The 17,016-nt window shown below is 35.5% G+C and overlaps 4 protein-coding genes across 4 annotated transcripts; 2 read left to right on the forward strand and 2 right to left on the reverse strand.

The window, feature by feature from the left end:
* Nucleotides 1-1,614: 1,614 nt before the first annotated feature.
* Nucleotides 1,615-3,896, reverse strand: LOC129286709 (protein CHAPERONE-LIKE PROTEIN OF POR1, chloroplastic). The gene is made up of 4 exons (XM_054922711.1): nucleotides 3,507-3,896; nucleotides 3,307-3,410; nucleotides 2,145-2,589; nucleotides 1,615-1,945 (listed from the first exon to the last, which is right to left on the reverse strand). Exons 1-4 carry the CDS (start codon nucleotides 3,644-3,646, stop codon nucleotides 1,789-1,791), a joined length of 846 nt encoding a protein of 281 aa, XP_054778686.1. The 5' UTR covers nucleotides 3,647-3,896; the 3' UTR covers nucleotides 1,615-1,788.
* Nucleotides 3,897-4,942: 1,046 nt separating this feature from the next.
* LOC129285158 (26S proteasome non-ATPase regulatory subunit 8 homolog A) lies at nucleotides 4,943-8,629 on the forward strand. Its single transcript, XM_054920729.1, has 6 exons — nucleotides 4,943-5,157; nucleotides 5,931-6,009; nucleotides 6,548-6,650; nucleotides 7,001-7,264; nucleotides 7,614-7,725; nucleotides 8,222-8,629. Exons 1-6 carry the CDS (start codon nucleotides 5,053-5,055, stop codon nucleotides 8,360-8,362), a joined length of 804 nt encoding a protein of 267 aa, XP_054776704.1. The 5' UTR covers nucleotides 4,943-5,052; the 3' UTR covers nucleotides 8,363-8,629.
* A 1,789-nt stretch (nucleotides 8,630-10,418) lies between these two features.
* LOC129285333 (probable methyltransferase At1g29790) lies at nucleotides 10,419-13,334 on the forward strand. Its single transcript, XM_054920968.1, has 2 exons — nucleotides 10,419-11,792; nucleotides 12,866-13,334. The coding sequence occupies exon 1, from the start codon at nucleotides 10,637-10,639 to the stop codon at nucleotides 11,777-11,779; it is 1,143 nt and encodes a 380-aa protein (XP_054776943.1). The 5' UTR covers nucleotides 10,419-10,636; the 3' UTR covers nucleotides 11,780-11,792; nucleotides 12,866-13,334.
* A 740-nt stretch (nucleotides 13,335-14,074) lies between these two features.
* On the reverse strand, nucleotides 14,075-16,794 carry LOC129286581 (uncharacterized). Its single transcript, XM_054922526.1, has 2 exons — nucleotides 16,523-16,794; nucleotides 14,075-15,045 (listed from the first exon to the last, which is right to left on the reverse strand). The coding sequence occupies exons 1-2, from the start codon at nucleotides 16,743-16,745 to the stop codon at nucleotides 14,291-14,293; spliced, it is 978 nt and encodes a 325-aa protein (XP_054778501.1). The 5' UTR covers nucleotides 16,746-16,794; the 3' UTR covers nucleotides 14,075-14,290.
* Nucleotides 16,795-17,016: the final 222 nt, after the last annotated feature.

Genomic DNA, 17,016 nt, shown 5'->3' on the forward strand with positions numbered 1-17,016 from the left:
AGGTTAAGGGTCATTTTTTTTCAATTCAAATATTTTATAATGACAAATATATCAAAAAATATAATGTAAGGTCCATTAATAATGAGAAAAATGCAGAGTGATGACGGAGAGAGTTTTTAAAGTTGATGGATATAATTGACTCATAATTGAGTTTAAAAATATTTGTAATATTTTATGTATAATTCAAAAAACAAAAATGACCTTAACTCAATGATTAATCTCTTTTGCTAAATCCAAACTGATTGATAAAACTGTTTTTTATAATTATGTCCGTAATTGGTGTATAACCTTTCAAAGCATCACGATTGGCGTTTTAGGTGCATGAAATTTAATAATTAACACTATTACCTCCCCATCAAAGGATGTTAAATCTAGTGGAATGAATTATTCTTTCATAATGTAGTGAATTAAAATATTCAGATTAAATACCTAACTGTACTTTGAACAGGATTATCACTAATAAAATAATACCCGTAAGCACTGAAAGAATAATACCACTACCTTTTGTTTAAATATAAAATAATCTTACCTGACATATATTTATCAAGAGAAAACAATTACGTAGTTAAAATTTTAATATTTTTTACAACTTTTTTCTTCTTTAATACTTCCAATAATTAATTATTCGTTAGGTGTAAGACAAATAATTTTGACATCCTTGTAAGGTTATTTCAAAAAATTATTACTTAGTCTTAAAATTCCATGAAATGTCTTCTATATTGAAACATATAACTTTACAAAAACTGCTGCTCTATATATGTTGAAACTAATTTCTATTAAAAAAAATATCTTGTATTTTAAACAAGGTGATTTTCCCAATACTAGAGGCCTACTTTATAGTGTTAAAGATGTCTATTTAGTATTTTCTGTTTTTTTTAAATTTTCCTTTTTGGCACTAATCAATGAACAAATCGAACATAATTCTCTCCGATTATTAGTTCGGAACCACGCATGCTTGTTTAATATGCAAAACCCACGGTTTTGGTGTAAATAAATCCATCAGAAACACGATTTTGATGAATTTCAATATAAACCAACCATACATTAAACCTATCAAGAATGGCATTCTTGTTTTGTTCTCCTTGGGTCCTAAATTATAAGTGATTTATATAAAACTATACACTAATAAAACACAATAATAACACTTCATAAACTTATTTTTTAAAAACAAAACTATAAACCTCCTCTTACTTATTTAATCATTATGTTATAACATCTTTCAATTCTTTCTCTACTTAAAAGGTAATATTGAAAAAATATCATAAATCAAATTTTATTTTTCTTAAATTATTTTATATTTTGAGACAAAATTTCTCCAATATTATCTTTTGTGACGGGAGAATAATTATGAAAGCTTAGAGAAGATGAAAAATAACAGACTATGAAGGGAAGTTTAATGTGGAAGTTGGAGAGTGAAGCTTCAACATCCGTACGCATCAAAACAAATTAACAAAACATTTTCATCTCCAAAACTTTGAAATTCAACCTGTTCAAAGGGCCTGAGTCACTCATCAAATTGTGCTTAAGCGATAGTGCTTAGGTACAGTTTGACATCGGAACAAGGCCAACCCACAATAAAATTGGGCACATGCACAGTGAAAACTAGCCCAGCACTTAGAAACTCTCATGCCCTGTTCATTTTCGTGGAAGCTTTTTGAAGGAACCAGGTTACGGCCAATTTAATGGGATAGGAATTCCTTTGGAAGCCTGATTCTATTACACCAAACACAACAATACAAAAACTCCACTTCCTACACATCAAATTCCATTATAATCAACAAGGCAGCACTACTTAAGATAGGTGGATGAAACCCATAACAAAACATATGTTATCAATGATGACATCACCTCAAAAGTTCTTGGTCCCTTAATTATAGGAATAGGAGGAATTACTGACACCATCAAGAAAGTTCCTAATAGCCAGGAAAAAACAAATGAGCCAGCCCTGCACAAAGCAAAAAAGTTTATAGTTAAATCCTAATACGTATGGCAGCAATACAAGTATCATACTGCAATTATTTATCTCAACATACGGATAATAGATATGCATTAAAAATTGCAGAACCATGGTTTAACTAAGAATACACCACAGCTTGCATATTCATAGTAATTTAGAGAAAAGCAACACGTTATCCTTTACATACCCATAGAGTAAGGTTCGAATCCTGCTCTTCAGCCGATCGTATATAAAATACATTGTAGCTATCAGAGATATTAACACCTGAAGAGTTGGCCCTTCCTCAGTTGGAAAAAGAACAGTAAGAGCTCCGAGCAACAAGAATGTGACAGATGTTTTTACGATGAACTTTGTAGATGGAGTCTGAAATCTGCTTCTCACAGATTGAACAACCCGAGATTGATTCACTTCCCTCATTTTCTTCTTCAAGTCAATTTTCGGGTTCCTCCGCTCATAGAACTTTTGCATGATAATTTTGTCATGGGCTGATTCAATTGCATCCACACTTGGCTTGTGTCCTGCATATTTTTGAATTAAGAAGTTCCTTGCTCCTTGAATTTCATCTTCAGAAGCTTCCCTGCTAATTCCAAGTCGCTTGTATGGGTCCCTCACATTTATTCTTGGAAAGACAGCTGAATTAGCAGCCAATGAGCAGATATTAAACTAAAAAAAAAAAATCATAATTGTAGTTATACACACATATAAGTATGCTAGCGTTGAAGTGTGTGTATATACATAGGTGTTTGCAAAGACGCCCACATGCATGCATGACACACGCAGGATTTTAATTATCATGTAAAGAAAATTTAAGTAGCTAATATCAATGAATAAAAAATCCTAATATGACATATGAATATAGATATTTTCATCGAGAGGGGATATAACAGGGAAAAGACTCCTGCAATGTCATTCTGTATGGTACCATTTATCACCAATTCTGCAAAAATGCCCAAATTTTAAGCAATTTCCTCCATTTAACAAGACAGCCACCTCACCTAGCTGCTTCAATAGCACGTATACTTCAATTTCAGTGCCTAGTGTACTTTCAGAGACTTCTAAAGCTCAGGGATGTCGTTCAAAGATTTTGACATGGACGAGTTTGCTCAACTCAACTAAACAAAGAACAGAAGCACTAGAAAGCTCCTAGTGTTACAGTCAAACAAGAGCAAGACATTTACCAAGGTCAAAAAAAATTCTCACGCCAGTCTCGTTTATTCCTAAAATATATTTCTTCCAGAGAAATAAGTCCGCCTAACTTGAATAACAGTTTCACAACATGTCAAGCCTGCAACGGCATCTTCAGGGTAATGATATGTAAAACTAAAGGACCACGAAGAAACAAAAGTTACCAGGAGATTCATTTGTCATATCACCATAAGAAGCATCCATGGCACTCTTGACCACTTGCATTTTCCGGGCAGCACGTTTAAGTCTAGAAGCCACCAAATTGATCCTGTGACAAGTTACAGAGAAATGCCATTTATCATTTCAACCATGCAAAACCATAATATAGAGTTAAAATCCAACAGGTTATAATTTTAGGGCATACTGTTCTACTTGGAGAAAGTGCAGGTCTTGCTTGGGCTTCCCAAACCCAGAAAAAGCTGCAATTTGGAGATGCGGTGACCCCAAGCGAGAAGGAAGCTGGAGACATCTTGAGGGGCAACCACTCAATCCAGATAGTGTCATTATTAAAAATTATATTTCAACTAAATCAGCAGGTTGGTGCTATGTAAAGTCCAAAATTGTTGACAATAACAAAAAGAAGTTGAGAGAAGTAATCAACAACAGAAGCGATGAGAGACGTGGGAGTGTGATAGATTAGGAAGAGACCAAGTGTGAGATTGAGAGACCGGAGAGGGAATGCGAAGGTTGCCAAGAATGGAAGAGACGACACTCAGGTCAGGACTCAGCAGAGACGGCCGAAGGCATCAAGGCAGGAGGGTGGAGATTAGGTTTTACTTTTTTTTATTTTTGGGATAATGTTAAAAGACCAAAAAGCCCAAGACCAGTCTTGCATTTAAAAATTAAAAATTTAATTTTATAAAAAAATAAAAAATTTAAAACACATTGCACAAAGAAGAGAATTAATTAATTTTTTATTGTTTGCAGATGTGTTTTATAATTTTGTTTGGCACCAAGCCAGCTATTAAATATGAGTATCTATTTTAGTTGAAATTTGAATTTTCTTGTCACACTGTCATAGACCAATTTCTTTTGTTAGACATAACCTCTATTAGTAAAATTAATTATTTTTTTTATTTCATTTACATCTCAAATGTTAATATTTACATAGGATTTGAGGGTAATTGTTAGTAAAAAAGGACTTGTGGGTAATTAATTTTTAATTTGAGATTTGTTTAACCCAAGAGGATGATCAAATTAAATGAATGGTAATTTAATTTTGAAAAAAAATTTTAAACTAAATGAGAGATCTATTTGTATGAAGGACCGAATGAAAAATCCTTAAAAATTGAGTAAGAGAAGTTGCAAAATCAACTAGAAGATTTCCAAAATAAGCACCATTTCGTACATTTTTTAAAGAAGTATAAGTTTCAAAATGTGAAAGATATTTAAAAATTACAATGTCAAAACCTAAAAAAAAAATATTGCAAAATCAACCCAAAAAACTTGCAAAATGAGCAGTACTTTTTGCAAATTTTGAAGTTGCTCATGAATGGCAAAAAAAAAGGGGGGGTTAGTCATGCGAATATATATATATTTGATATTTCATTTGAATTGTTAAGGCAAAGTTTTCCTGTAATTTATAGCATATGTTGTGTATAAAATAAAATTGGGAGAGCCAAACCTTTTGGTCATTTTCTTTTTGAGAAATTAGTCTACATGTATTATTGGCATTTAACTTAAAAACATCTTTTTTTTTTGGATAAAAAAACTTTAATTTTTAAGCCCAGGTTAGGCCCACTCGTAGGCCCAGATCCAAATTCTCATTGTTGTTGTTTTGGCCCTGTGAGAACTCTCGAAAACCGCCGCCTCAAGAAAAGCATCATTTTGATCATCGTCGTAATTTCGATCTCTCCGTGTAGTTCGAAGTAATCAGCCTTCTGCACTTCCAACGGTGAAAGCAGTGATACATGGATCCGAAGCTAACAGAGGTCTCTCAGCACTTTGAGCGCTTTAAAGCTGCGTTTGTGAGGAATGACTTTGACACCTGCAGTAATCTCCTCTCCCAGTTGAAGGTAAGTAAGCTGTAAACCCTAGTTTAGTAGTTCAATTCTTGTCACCTATTGTGCCTTGGGATAGAAAATTTTGTGAAATTTCTGTGAAAATTGTAGAAGTCAATTCTCGTAAACTTTTATGGCCGCCCTGGGTTTTTGAAAATCTATTTAGTTGGTTGGTATTAAAAAGAAGAGATGAAGCGAAGACAAATTTGACATCGGATGATTTAGTGGAAACACCATTTGTTTGATGCAGTGGTGGAGAACAGTTTAACTTCAATCTTGGTTGGAATATACGCAGGTTTAATTTTGCACCACCGTGTGTCGGTTTGTCTAGGTTGCTTATACATGGGCTAATTGTGTTATGAAACCAAAGATTTTCAAATTTTGAGGCCGCGGAAGTGGTTACTTAGTATATGTGGTTATTCTAGGACAATGCATCTAGAACAATCCATCCTGCTAGGTGAATGGCAATTGGACCTTCCCCAAGTATGTGTTGGCAAACCTTTTGGTGTGCCGAGGGCTTGAGGACCCAACAGGAAGTTGGGTATTGGGTGGTAAACTTTTTGGTATAGGAACAAATTCAAAGGGCGGCTTTACTTGGAAATTAATTTGTATATGTGATCAATGCACAAAGCTGGAAGCAATAGCTTATGGGATTAGGTGATGTTTTTGTGTATATGTGTAAGATAGTTGTTTGCAAGGTCTCGGGTTTCTCATTTGATTTCCAAAGCACTCCAATTGGATTTTTTTCTCATCCGTGTAGATAATGACTTAAACTCGTTTACTTTCAGGTGTCACTAACAGAGTTCAGAAGCCTTCCACCTTTGTTTGAAGAAACACCTAATGCCGGCCATGAATTAACAATAGCAAGTAGACTTTCTTGACTCCAATCTGGTTTTTCTCCTATTCTAATTTTTACCTGTAAACTTTTCTAAGGCTACTATTTTTACAAATAGACGTGCATTCTCTATTCAACTATAATATGAATTGATATTAACTTTGTGGGTGAGTTGGATAAGTATGGGTTGATATTGTAAATTTTTACCATATAATTGCATGGCCGCCAGCTTTCTTGATAAAATGTTGAACTTTTTGGATGTCGCCATGACTTCATCAGTGTCTCAGTGTATTCTTTCTAGTTTCTACCATGGTTTAGGAAGACAGTCTTTCTATGAATATTGTCATAGTTTGTCATGGTAAAAGTACCTGAGAGATCATTAACTTCGTTTCAGGGGAAAATATAAATTAATTGAGATATTAAAGGAGGATAAGAGACTATGTTACAAATGTTTGTTTTTTTTTTTTGTTTTTTATTTTGCTGGTGACTCTGAATCTTATAAGTATGTACCTGCTAGAATTATATTGATCTGGCATTGTTCTATTTCTCATTAGTATTTGAAACTTGCAGGGGATATATATGAGCATGCTGTTGTCCTTAGTGTGAAAATGGAGGATCAAGATGCCTTTGAGAGGGATTTCTTCCAGTTAAAACCATACTATACAGATGCACGGTAACTAGTTTCTTGCCTTTTTCCACCATGTATGCATTTTTGTTGCCACTGTGATAGTGCTACACATATCAAGGGCGTTGTTTGATCACTAGTTTTCATAAACTTCGCATGTCAAGAAACAGATAAGAAAAGTAGTATCAGTTCTGAGGTGCATGTCTGTGTGCAGTAATCTTTCAGTTATTTACAATATGTCTAGGACAACTCCCTTGTTTATGTTTATGCATTAATTGTTGTCATTGACCTAGTCCTCATTACATGTGATCCCCCCATGTATCTGCTTTTCTTATGCATCTCTTCTTTCTTTTCTACCTCTCAGTATATTCTCAAGAGTCAATGTTTTTGTGGTGCAGCAACCGTATTCCTCCATCCCCCCAGGAGCACCCCATATTAGGTCTCAACTTGTTGAGACTACTAGTGCAGAATAGGATTGCTGAATTTCATACAGAGTTGGAATTGCTTTCATCCACTGCTCTTGAAAATCCTTGCATTAAGCATGCTGTGGAGTTGGAGCAATCCTTTATGGAAGGTGCTTACAATCGGGTCCTGAGTGCCCGACAGACAGTGCCACATGACACATATGTTTACTTCATGGATCTTTTGGCTAAGACAGTCAGGTAATAGAATTTTCAATTTCTGCTGATAGCCTAGTTGATGAAACTAACATGGTGAACAGGAAGAAACAGGCACACTAGCTAGATTTATTTTATTCAAAACTGGGGCTTAGCTAACTAATTTTAATGAACTATTGATTGAGAGAAAGAAACCACAATGATATAAGCCATGAGACCATGGCTTTTTAGTCTTGGGTTGGGAATTCAGGATTGTCATTCCAGGCATTGGGCACATTATTAACTTTCTTACACTCTCTAAATGGTATTCTTTGTATTGGCTCCGTCTTATGACATGCCAGATAAACTTATCTATAATGATTTTCTAACAAGGTATTTGTTTTGCAACTTTCAGAGATGAAATAGCAGGATGCAGTGAGAAGGCGTATGACTATCTTTCGATAAATAATGCTCGCCAAATGTTGTTATTTTCATCTGACCAAGAACTCTTTGAATATATGAAAGAGGTGAGTATTATTGTATCTTCTCCATCTTAACATTCTTTGTTTATGATATGCATGTTCAGAATGCGAAGAAAACATAACATATGGTCATTCTTATCGCTATAGTGTGCATCTGGACGGAGGTGTAGTGATTGGGACTTGATTAAAATAAAAAAAAAAATACACTTTTACTGCAAGGATTGAATTGAAAAAATCCAGAACCTCTTCCAAGTGAGGGAGAGGTGCTATTATTAGGACAGCTAGCCATTGACATGTTTGTGTTCGTGTGTGGGAGTGCATGTCTTCTTTTCTTATTCTTTTCTTATGAGGAAGGGCGAGGTTAGGGGTAAATTCTTTTTTTCCCCCTTAAATTGAAATTTGACCAATCTTTTTAGCTTAAGTAAATAATTTAACCTTTCTTTAACACATATGCAACAAAAATAGGAAGATCTCCATCTCATCATTGTACATTTTGATTTCATTCTGTGTTTTAAAGTTTTTTTTTTTTCCTTGATTGCAGGAGCATCCTGAGTGGGAGGTCCTTAACGGCGCTGTGCATTTCCATAAAGCCAAAGAATCAGCGCCTTGCAAAGAAATACCATCACTGCAACTCATCAACCAGACACTCAGTTATGCTAGGGAGTTGGAGAGGATTGTGTGAAGAGAAATGCAATGGCTATTCATTCTCCAAAGTTTCCAGATCTGGAATCTCTTTGTTGATACTCATTTTAAATTTGTTTTAATCCATTGCGGAACTAGAAAATTGTTCTCCGAAGTTCATCTCATTCGCTATAATTCTTCTTAAGGTATTATTTTCTTGGGAGAATTTTTTTTTCCCTTTCACTGTGCTGTTGCAGAAGGAAAAGAAAATACACTATACTGATGTCAGCCTGTCCTTTTCTGTTGAATTTTATATTTTGTTTCGTGACGCTGTAGGTGAGTTTTGAAGTTTAAACCTGTTGTCCTATTGAAAAGCTCGTAATATGAACAGAAGGTCAAGTTTTGACCATTTAATAAAGGGCCACCGTTCTGGGCGTGCCTTCAATAGCATTCCGGGCCCATCTTTGTCTAAATGTGAAGTGTGAAAATCAACTTGATGAAATGCTGAAGGCATTCTTTTTTTTTTTTTTTTTATTTGGCCAACGAAAGCTGGAGGCATTCAAAGTTTTAATCTTAAGGGTTAAAATGTGTTCCTGTTAACTTCAAAATTAAATCATTAGATTGATGTAAAACAAAACGTAAGTCAAGGTGATTAGTATTGATTTTGACTTGTGAACATGGTTGTTTCAAATAAATGTTTAACCAACAAGAGTGGTGAGGATTCTTATTATTTAAAAGAGTAATTGAAAGTTTGAATTTTCAATTTTTATGTATACAGTAACTTAGTTAGGAAAAGTTGGTTATATGCTCTTAGTACTCATAAGAGTGGTCAATTCTATACTCTCAATACTCGTGGAAGATGATAACCTCTATTATTAACAGGGTTTACTCATTGTATTAGTATTAAAAAATATGTTTAAAACTGGCAAGACATAGGCTACTATTAATCCATTTAGCAAATTCATCATTGTAAATACATAAAACAGGTTGTGTGAATTGTATAATTAATACTCATTCCGTTAAAAAATATAAGATATTTTTTGAAGAGTTGGACATTTAAAAGTATAAAGTGTTTTTAGTTTTTTGAAGTGTAATCATTATTTTTTTTAAAGTGTCCCTATTAATAATAAATTTATATTTATTGTAGGGTATTTAATAGGAATAAATATAAAAAGATAGAGTTAATTTGAAAGTAAGTAACTATTTTATTGAAATGTGAGATTCGGTTAACCGAAGGGAGTATGAGATTTGCAGTAGTACTTTTATTTTAAATTATAAAATATTTTGAAAAAGATTCAGCATCTTAAATATAAAATATTTTAAATAAAAATAACATTTCATTGATAATATTTTTTTAATATTACTTGTTTCATATATTTTTTTATAAATAGAATATTAAATAAATAATTTTTAAAAGTATATATTTTTATTTTAAAAATAAAATTATAAAGTGTATTTATTAAATTTTGTCCTAGTGTTCTATAACTTGGCAAGAAGCTTATACTCTTACGATCCTATTTATAAGTCACTTTCAACATGTTTTATCAGTATCAAGAAAAACTTTAAAACTCATTAACTCTATATTAAAATTTAATAAGTTTTTAAATTTCTCTCTATTAAATATACATACTTCAGTAATATATTTTTTCTCTCCAACAATTAATGGAGGGTAAAAGAAAAATTTTCATTATATTTATAAGTTACGTCATTAAATTTTTATCATAAATTTTTTCTCTTATAGTCCATTGAATGTTGGAGAGAGAAAATATACTATTGAAGTCTCCATATTTAATAAAGATAAAGTTAAAAATTGATTAAATTTTAAAATAAAGTTAATAAATTTTAAATTTTTTTTAATATTAATAAAATATATTAAAAGTGATTTATAAATATAATTAAAGAAGTACTGGACAATGGTAGTTATTAATGAAGTTGATTTTGTCATCTGGGAAAATGTGTCTAATTATATTATAAAATATTTAATAAAAATTAATTCCTAGAAAAATAACTAATAAATTAGAGAAGGATAAAAGCTCGAACATTAATTATAAATTAAAATCCGAAATGGATCACCCAAGGAGCACACCTTCTTGAAGTTAAGTTTCTTAGGGGGGAGTGTAGCCGACATCTGAGTTTAAAGGCCCCACCTTTCCCCGCTTTCCTCTTCTGATTCTCTTCCATGATCGTCCACCCACACTGCATCTTCACGAAATCATTCAATTCCTTTTCTGACTTTAATTAATAATACAACTTACAGAGTTTGTTGCTTTCACTAAGTAACGATCATAAAAACTCCACTACTAAGCCTTGAGAATTTGCAGTTACAGAGACCACAATGGCTTTCAGTTTCAGTATGAGCCTCAACCTTGTACTTCTCGTGGCCATGGTTGCTTCCAACATTATCTCTCTCTACCACCTCTCTTCCACCGTCATATTTCCCGCCAACCCTCCTCCCCAATCCATCCCCGACCACCTCCTCCGCCAACTACACTCGATACGCGCCACCATCAACCGACTCACGCGCCTCCAGCAAGCTGCTGCCGACACTAGCACTTCTCCTACCTCTGCTGCTACTAAACACACCATTCCTTCAGATCTCTTGCTTTACTCTCGTCTCTCTCCTATTGCTTCCTCTTGCCATGACTACCCTGAGCTTCTTCACAAGTACATGAACTACACTCCGTTCTCGCTCTGTCCTTCTGATTCTGACCTCGCCGAGGCTCTCATTCTCCGTGGCTGCCACCCACTTCCTCGCCGGAGATGCTTCTCACTGACCCCACAAAAACCCGCTTCTTCTTCCCTTCCCCGTGACCCGTTTTCTTCTCTTCCGAGTTCTAATGTTATATGGGACAAGTACTCCTGTAAGAGCTTCGATTGTTTAAATCGACTGAATCCGAATCTGGGTTTCGATGCGTCTCGTGAAATAACCAAATTTATGAGCTACAAGTCTGAACTTGACCTCCCAATACCTCAGTTATTACAGATTGCGAGAGCCGCTAAGTCTGTGATTCGATTAGGACTCGACATTGGAGGAGGAACAGGGACTTTTGCTGCGAGGATGAAGATGCATAACGTGACGGTTGTGACGACGACCATGAACGTGGCTGCGCCGTACAATGAGGCGGTGGCGCTGAGGGGATTGGTACCGCTGCACGTGCCATTGCAGCAGCGGCTGCCGGTGTTCGACGGGGTGGTGGATGTGGTCCGGTGCGGGCGTGCCGTGAACCGGTGGATTCCGGCGACGATGATGGAGTTTCTACTGTATGATGTTGATAGAGTGTTGAGGAGTGGTGGGTACTTGTGGGTGGATCAGTTTTTCAGCAGAGGGGTGGATCTTGAGACTGTGTATGGACCTCTGATCGGAAAATTGGGGTACAAGAGAGTGAAGTGGGCGACGGCGAACAAGACAGACATCGCCGGTTTGAAGAACGGAGAGGTCTACTTGACTGCCTTGTTGCAGAAGCCAGTGTCAAGATGACTTCAAACAAAAGGTAATGTGCTATATTTAGAAACCATGGCTGAAAATGAAGTACATTATAAGAGCGCCACTTGTGTTAGTGTGTGATGATTGGGAATGAAGCTTGAAATTGCCCTGATAGGAAAATTTTGGGGTTGCTATTATGAGATCGGATGAACTGTGTTATTTGTTTTGAGGTTGATAACAACAACAACAAGAATTGTGAGTTGTGACTATAATTCAAGTATATACATTACACAATGCTTAAAGCTAATATTAGTTGGTAAAACTGAAAGTACTAACCTGTCTTTTGGCGGATCCGGATTCAGTTGAGTATCCCAAATTCTCTCATTCGATGAGTGTCCACTGGCACTATAGAGATTGTCAATTTCATCGAACGGCAGCTGAAGATGTAGGCACATACAAAGAGAAAACCAACGCATATCTCTACCTTAATTTAATGGTTCGTATGATTGTAGAGAAATGATTGAAATATATCCTCATATCCTTTAACTCACCGTTTTGTTTGTTTTTGGTCAAGCATGAATTTTCAAATGTTAATGAAATCTCATGGCTACAATGTGGACACTCACAGGGTGAGAGGATCTTATGACATAAAACTATAGATATTGAACTTGTGTAGAGCTAGAGGATTTATAGCTTGTAAATAGCATATTTGACGTAAAACTGGTGATTTGTTGTGCAAGAAGTACCGAATCTTCTACATGCTCCTTATGGTTAGATAGTTTACTGGTATTGGAGGTGTTAGACTTGCTTTGAAAGAGAAAGATGAAATTCCATCTGGTAGTTATATATAAATGTATGGTTAATCCAAGTCAAACGTATAGATGGAAAACTGCATATCGCCTTCCCCATTTAAAGGCTAATTCCAACCTTAAAAATGTAAGAGAACAGTTTCTGTTCTTTGGGAAAGAAACACATTTTGAAGTTAGTCTTTCAAAGGGAGCCAAGTATTTTTCTCATTTGGATGTGTTATATTCGCTAGTTCTTTACACGCTGGTATAAATTCTGATATGTGCAAGTCCCTAATCTGATGATTGAGCTCTGACAAGATTCTTCTTGTTTTTTTTCTTTTCTGGATTGTAGTTGATGCAGATAAATATATACACTTAGGCTCTGTTTGGATAGCACTTTTCAAACTTCAAATGTGCTTTCGGGAGATTTTTCAGGCAACATTTGTGAGAAGTAAAAAATTGTAGGTTTTGCAAGACCGCACCTGAAACTGAAAAACAAATGGGCACTTACAAGGATGATACAACAGTAGAAAAAGATCCTTTGAGATCAAGGGGCTTGCAATGAAGCAGTTCCAATCTGCTTTGTGATCGATCATTCTTGTTGCTGATTATTCAAAGTCCAAAATCACAAATGGAACAAAAATAGAAGCAACTCAAGCGGAGATCTAATTCAATTCAAGGGGTAAATGTCTGGAGAAATTCCTCGGCTTCTTCATTGTGGTCATTCTTGTATCATCATTATCGTTGTTGTTGAATTGTCTAATACTAATCCATTGTTTGGGAAACAAATCTAGGAGGCACTGATTGCCAAATTCGGATTTTCTTGCTGTACTTTTCTCAAACGCGACCCTGCTGAATTCACCCAAAAAAAAAAGAAAAAAGAAAAGAAAAAAGAAGTCAGGTATTATACTAAAAACAAGTGAGTTAATGATGTTCAGTTGATCAACTTCATCAACGATAATTTCAACTGAAAAATCCAAATTTCATTGAGTTGGGATAGATTTGGAGGCAAATTAACAAAAAGAGGATGGGATCCGATCAAGTGCTCAAAATATGTGGTCAAATCAATTTCTCAAGTCTCTGTAATTTCATATAATTTGAAAAATTTGCAATGGAGTTTGAGAGGATTGTAAGCTTTATAGTTTTAAATAATTGTTCGTCCATGCCAATCAACACCATATTCCATTCGCATACTGATTGCAAACAAAATATCTTTAAATATTTTACATCGATAATGGTTTCTGTAGTTTATTTTTCATTTACGTTCCAAACTCGGCTAATATAATTAACTACGTTACATTTTGATTAATACTCTGTCCATAATTCAAAATTGATCCAAGTGAAAAAGCTTTACTTAGTCTTGCCGGCACCACCATATCAGCCTGGTAAGTGATAACCGCATACCTATTCTACAACCACAAATTCATTTCATAATGACAAATTTCGCAACTCATTACATGATAGATAGAACTGCAACATCATAGAACATGCTTTTTCTTCATTGTAGATCCAAGTCCATAATATTCTATGCATTGTACTTATTAAATTTAAGTGCCAATAATACTCAAATGTCTCTTCTATTCGCCAAAGGCCTATGTAGTACAGGAAAACAAATCAATGAACAAAGCCTTAATGGAGATCCAAACCCAGACTATAGGTGAACTAAACGTCAGTCATGTTCAGTGAAGGCCAATCCAAAAATTACAGAAATAACAAGATAAGGCAAACAGCGGGGAAAGGAAACAGATCTAGGGGCAGAGTGATTAAAAAAAAAAAATTACTGGCGAAACAACTGCACAAGGGAGAGGCCGCATATGACAGTGATTGCATAAGAAGCACAATCCATGAACATAGCATCCATCACATTCCGCATGACCAAAGCTGCTTCCAATGCCCTGCCAAGATGTTCAGTCCAGTGATCTGCGTCAGAAGAAGTTCTATTTTGCGTTCCCGCAGCACTTTCAGAACCTCTTTGTTTGCCGGAAAGAAGTTGTGCAACTACAACAGTTACATTTGTCACTAAAACCAAGTAGAGCGGCCTAAAGCTTAGTATACTCTTCACATATTTGTTATCCAGCAAGGGAAATCCTAGGTAAGAGAAAACTACTAGCAGGGCTACAACAACAGAACAACAAAGGCGGGTAATCTTTGATGCAGTGATGGCAGAACTTATTTCTCTGGGGGTGAAAAGTTTAGGGTCCCGAGACTGAACTGATGACTGTTGCTCAGCTCCTAGAATAAAACTGGATGGATCTGGAGGTGGTTGTAGTCGATAAACTTCTGAAGAAACAACAGTTGAACCTGGAGGTGGTTGTACTTGATCAACTTCTGAAGAAACAACAGTTGAACCTGGAGGTGATTGCACTTGTTCAACTTCAGAAGTAGGCACATGTGAAATTTGATTATGCTCCAATTCACGCAATGGAGGTGCCTGGTTGCTGCTTTTGCAAGGATTTGAGTGATCAGGATCAGTAACAGGATCAGGTTTTAATAAAACTGGACCAGACACCTCTGCCTCATCTTGAGGAGAAACTGCACATAAAGAAAACTGATCAGTAAAAGAAAGAAGTCATACATTTCCAGTTCACAGCAGAGGGATAAATAAAGCTTTAACTGACAGTTACAATGATGATTTTGCTAGGTCATGCCACTGACTATCCCAAGTTCAGATCTAACGAGATATCTAATGAGCTGTCAATTGGTTAGAAGATAATAAACCAAAGAACCTACCTGATAAACTATATGAGCACATTTCCTATTGTCATTTAATGTCACATTGCCCCGCCAGGCAAAGTTACAATATAACTTCACTAACTCCTCAATAATTTAAAGATCTGTAAATTACTACCTGAGTTTATTCCACTCATTGACCAGGTTTGCTATAAAGAGTTCATTTTGCAGTCCTTCATTAATGATGGAGCACAGCATTTATGAAGTAAAGAAAAGCTACTGGAGTATTTAATTCTAAGCTACACCATCAGTCTCTAAAATGACATCAAATAGTTGCTTTCTTTCCAGAAGAGATACCATATTTAGGTCCGCTAGGTTTCATAGTATTGTCAAGGGGCCGTTATGAATGGTGAAGGCCCCATTTTGCAACATACATTTTCTTAGGCAACGCAAAACGAACAACATTATCCTGGTCCTGTGCCTCTAAAGCAGAGTTCTAGGAGATTGTGTATGGATATGGTCCCAACCTTAAGGATTTTTAACAAGCTTTCCCCTCTCAAGGCTTACCCCAAATTCACTTCCTTGCCACACAGCGTATTCCTAGGCTGCATGTATGACTCCAATAATTGAGAAGAGACCCCAAATTGACACCTTCCATCATGTTTTAAAATGAGATCTCTACTTCAAGGAGTCCAAGCCTAGATCTTGATCTGAGCCCCATGGGCATTGCAGCAGGAAGTGGCGAGCCACACAATTCTATGCAATTTATCTTTCTATGATATATTGATTACCAGTCCTGACTCTTGGTCTTAGTTCACGATTCCATAGCATGAGTAAAATATCCACATTGAAATTATAAGATCACTGATAACATAACCTGTTGCACCTTAGTCCATGAACAATTTGAACAAACTTGAGTAAATAAATAAATAAAATCAGGATGATCAGCTGTCATTGTCCATTAAAAACCATATTTAGTGAAAATCCACTCACACGAGGAGAATTCATCAATTGCAATCCTTTCTATCATCCTGACCAATCCGAAAAAAGGGGAACAACAAAATCAAAGTTGAACTATCACTCAAATTCAAGCGACTCACGAGCAAATTAAAATCCAGCCATACTTACGCAAGCGGATAGAAGACTACTTAACAAGCTATAATTATATATTTACTGCCACATCAGAGTTCAGATACCAGCGCATGTCGAATTAAAGAAAGAGATAATTACACGCCCCAATTATACAGAATACGTCAATACATTGCGAATCTAATCATAAATGACACAGTAAAGAAAGTATTTTTTTGAAAAAAGAAACCCCAAGAAAGAAGAAATGTACCACCGGAGTTAGGATGGGAAATTGCGGATGGAATAGTTTGATCGTTTATAATCAACGGAGCAGGAGAAGAATCCGCATAAGCATCGGATGGTTGGGAGTGGGAAAAAGCTGAAGAAGCAGGAGGAGGCTGAACATCTTGGATCCGACCCGTTATAAGAGCTAAGCGGTCGGATCCGCGCTCCATGATTTTCTTTCTTCGGGCTTCTCTTGCGTTCGCAGCCATTGCCCCAATCAGACCGCCAAGCTAACCGACCGGGCGCACAGCTCACATGTAATATAACGTCGTTGGCACATATCATCAACTCATTTTCAACTCCTCAATGCTCTTTCATGTTGTAAAGATAAAATACACACTCAAAAATCACATCATTTAAATTTAATATTCTTTTATAAAAATTAATATTAAAAATTTTAAAAAGTGGAGAAAAAACAAGAAACTTATTTTTTTTATACAAAAAGAAGGTTCTATATCCGTCATTCTTCACAAGTCATTA

The sequence above is a fragment of the Prosopis cineraria genome, unplaced genomic scaffold (assembly GCF_029017545.1).
Source record: "Prosopis cineraria cultivar Desert tree isolate PC_DT_omini unplaced genomic scaffold, ASM2901754v1 PC11, whole genome shotgun sequence".
NCBI classification, from domain to species: domain Eukaryota; kingdom Viridiplantae; phylum Streptophyta; class Magnoliopsida; order Fabales; family Fabaceae; genus Prosopis; species Prosopis cineraria.

Excerpts from the sequence above, each read along its gene's own strand:
- LOC129285158 (XM_054920729.1), top strand. The coding sequence starts at position 5,053 with ATGGATCCGAAGCTAACAGAGGTCTCTCAGCACTTTGAGCGCTTTAAA. Across the intron at positions 6,010-6,547 it reads CCATGAATTAACAATAGCAA|GGGATATATATGAGCATGCT; the intron begins GTAGACTTTCTT and ends TGAAACTTGCAG. Across the intron at positions 7,726-8,221 it reads TCTTTGAATATATGAAAGAG|GAGCATCCTGAGTGGGAGGT; the intron begins GTGAGTATTATT and ends CCTTGATTGCAG.
- LOC129286709 (XM_054922711.1), bottom strand. The coding sequence starts at position 3,646 with ATGACACTATCTGGATTGAGTGGTTGCCCCTCAAGATGTCTCCAGCTT. Across the intron at positions 3,411-3,506 it reads CACTTTCTCCAAGTAGAACA|GATCAATTTGGTGGCTTCTA; the intron begins GTATGCCCTAAA and ends AACTTGTCACAG. Across the intron at positions 1,946-2,144 it reads ATTCGAACCTTACTCTATGG|GGCTGGCTCATTTGTTTTTT; the intron begins GTATGTAAAGGA and ends TGCTTTGTGCAG.
- LOC129285333 (XM_054920968.1), top strand. The coding sequence starts at position 10,637 with ATGGCTTTCAGTTTCAGTATGAGCCTCAACCTTGTACTTCTCGTGGCC.
- LOC129286581 (XM_054922526.1), bottom strand. The coding sequence starts at position 16,745 with ATGGCTGCGAACGCAAGAGAAGCCCGAAGAAAGAAAATCATGGAGCGC. Across the intron at positions 15,046-16,522 it reads TTCCCATCCTAACTCCGGTG|TTTCTCCTCAAGATGAGGCA; the intron begins GTACATTTCTTC and ends CTTTATGTGCAG.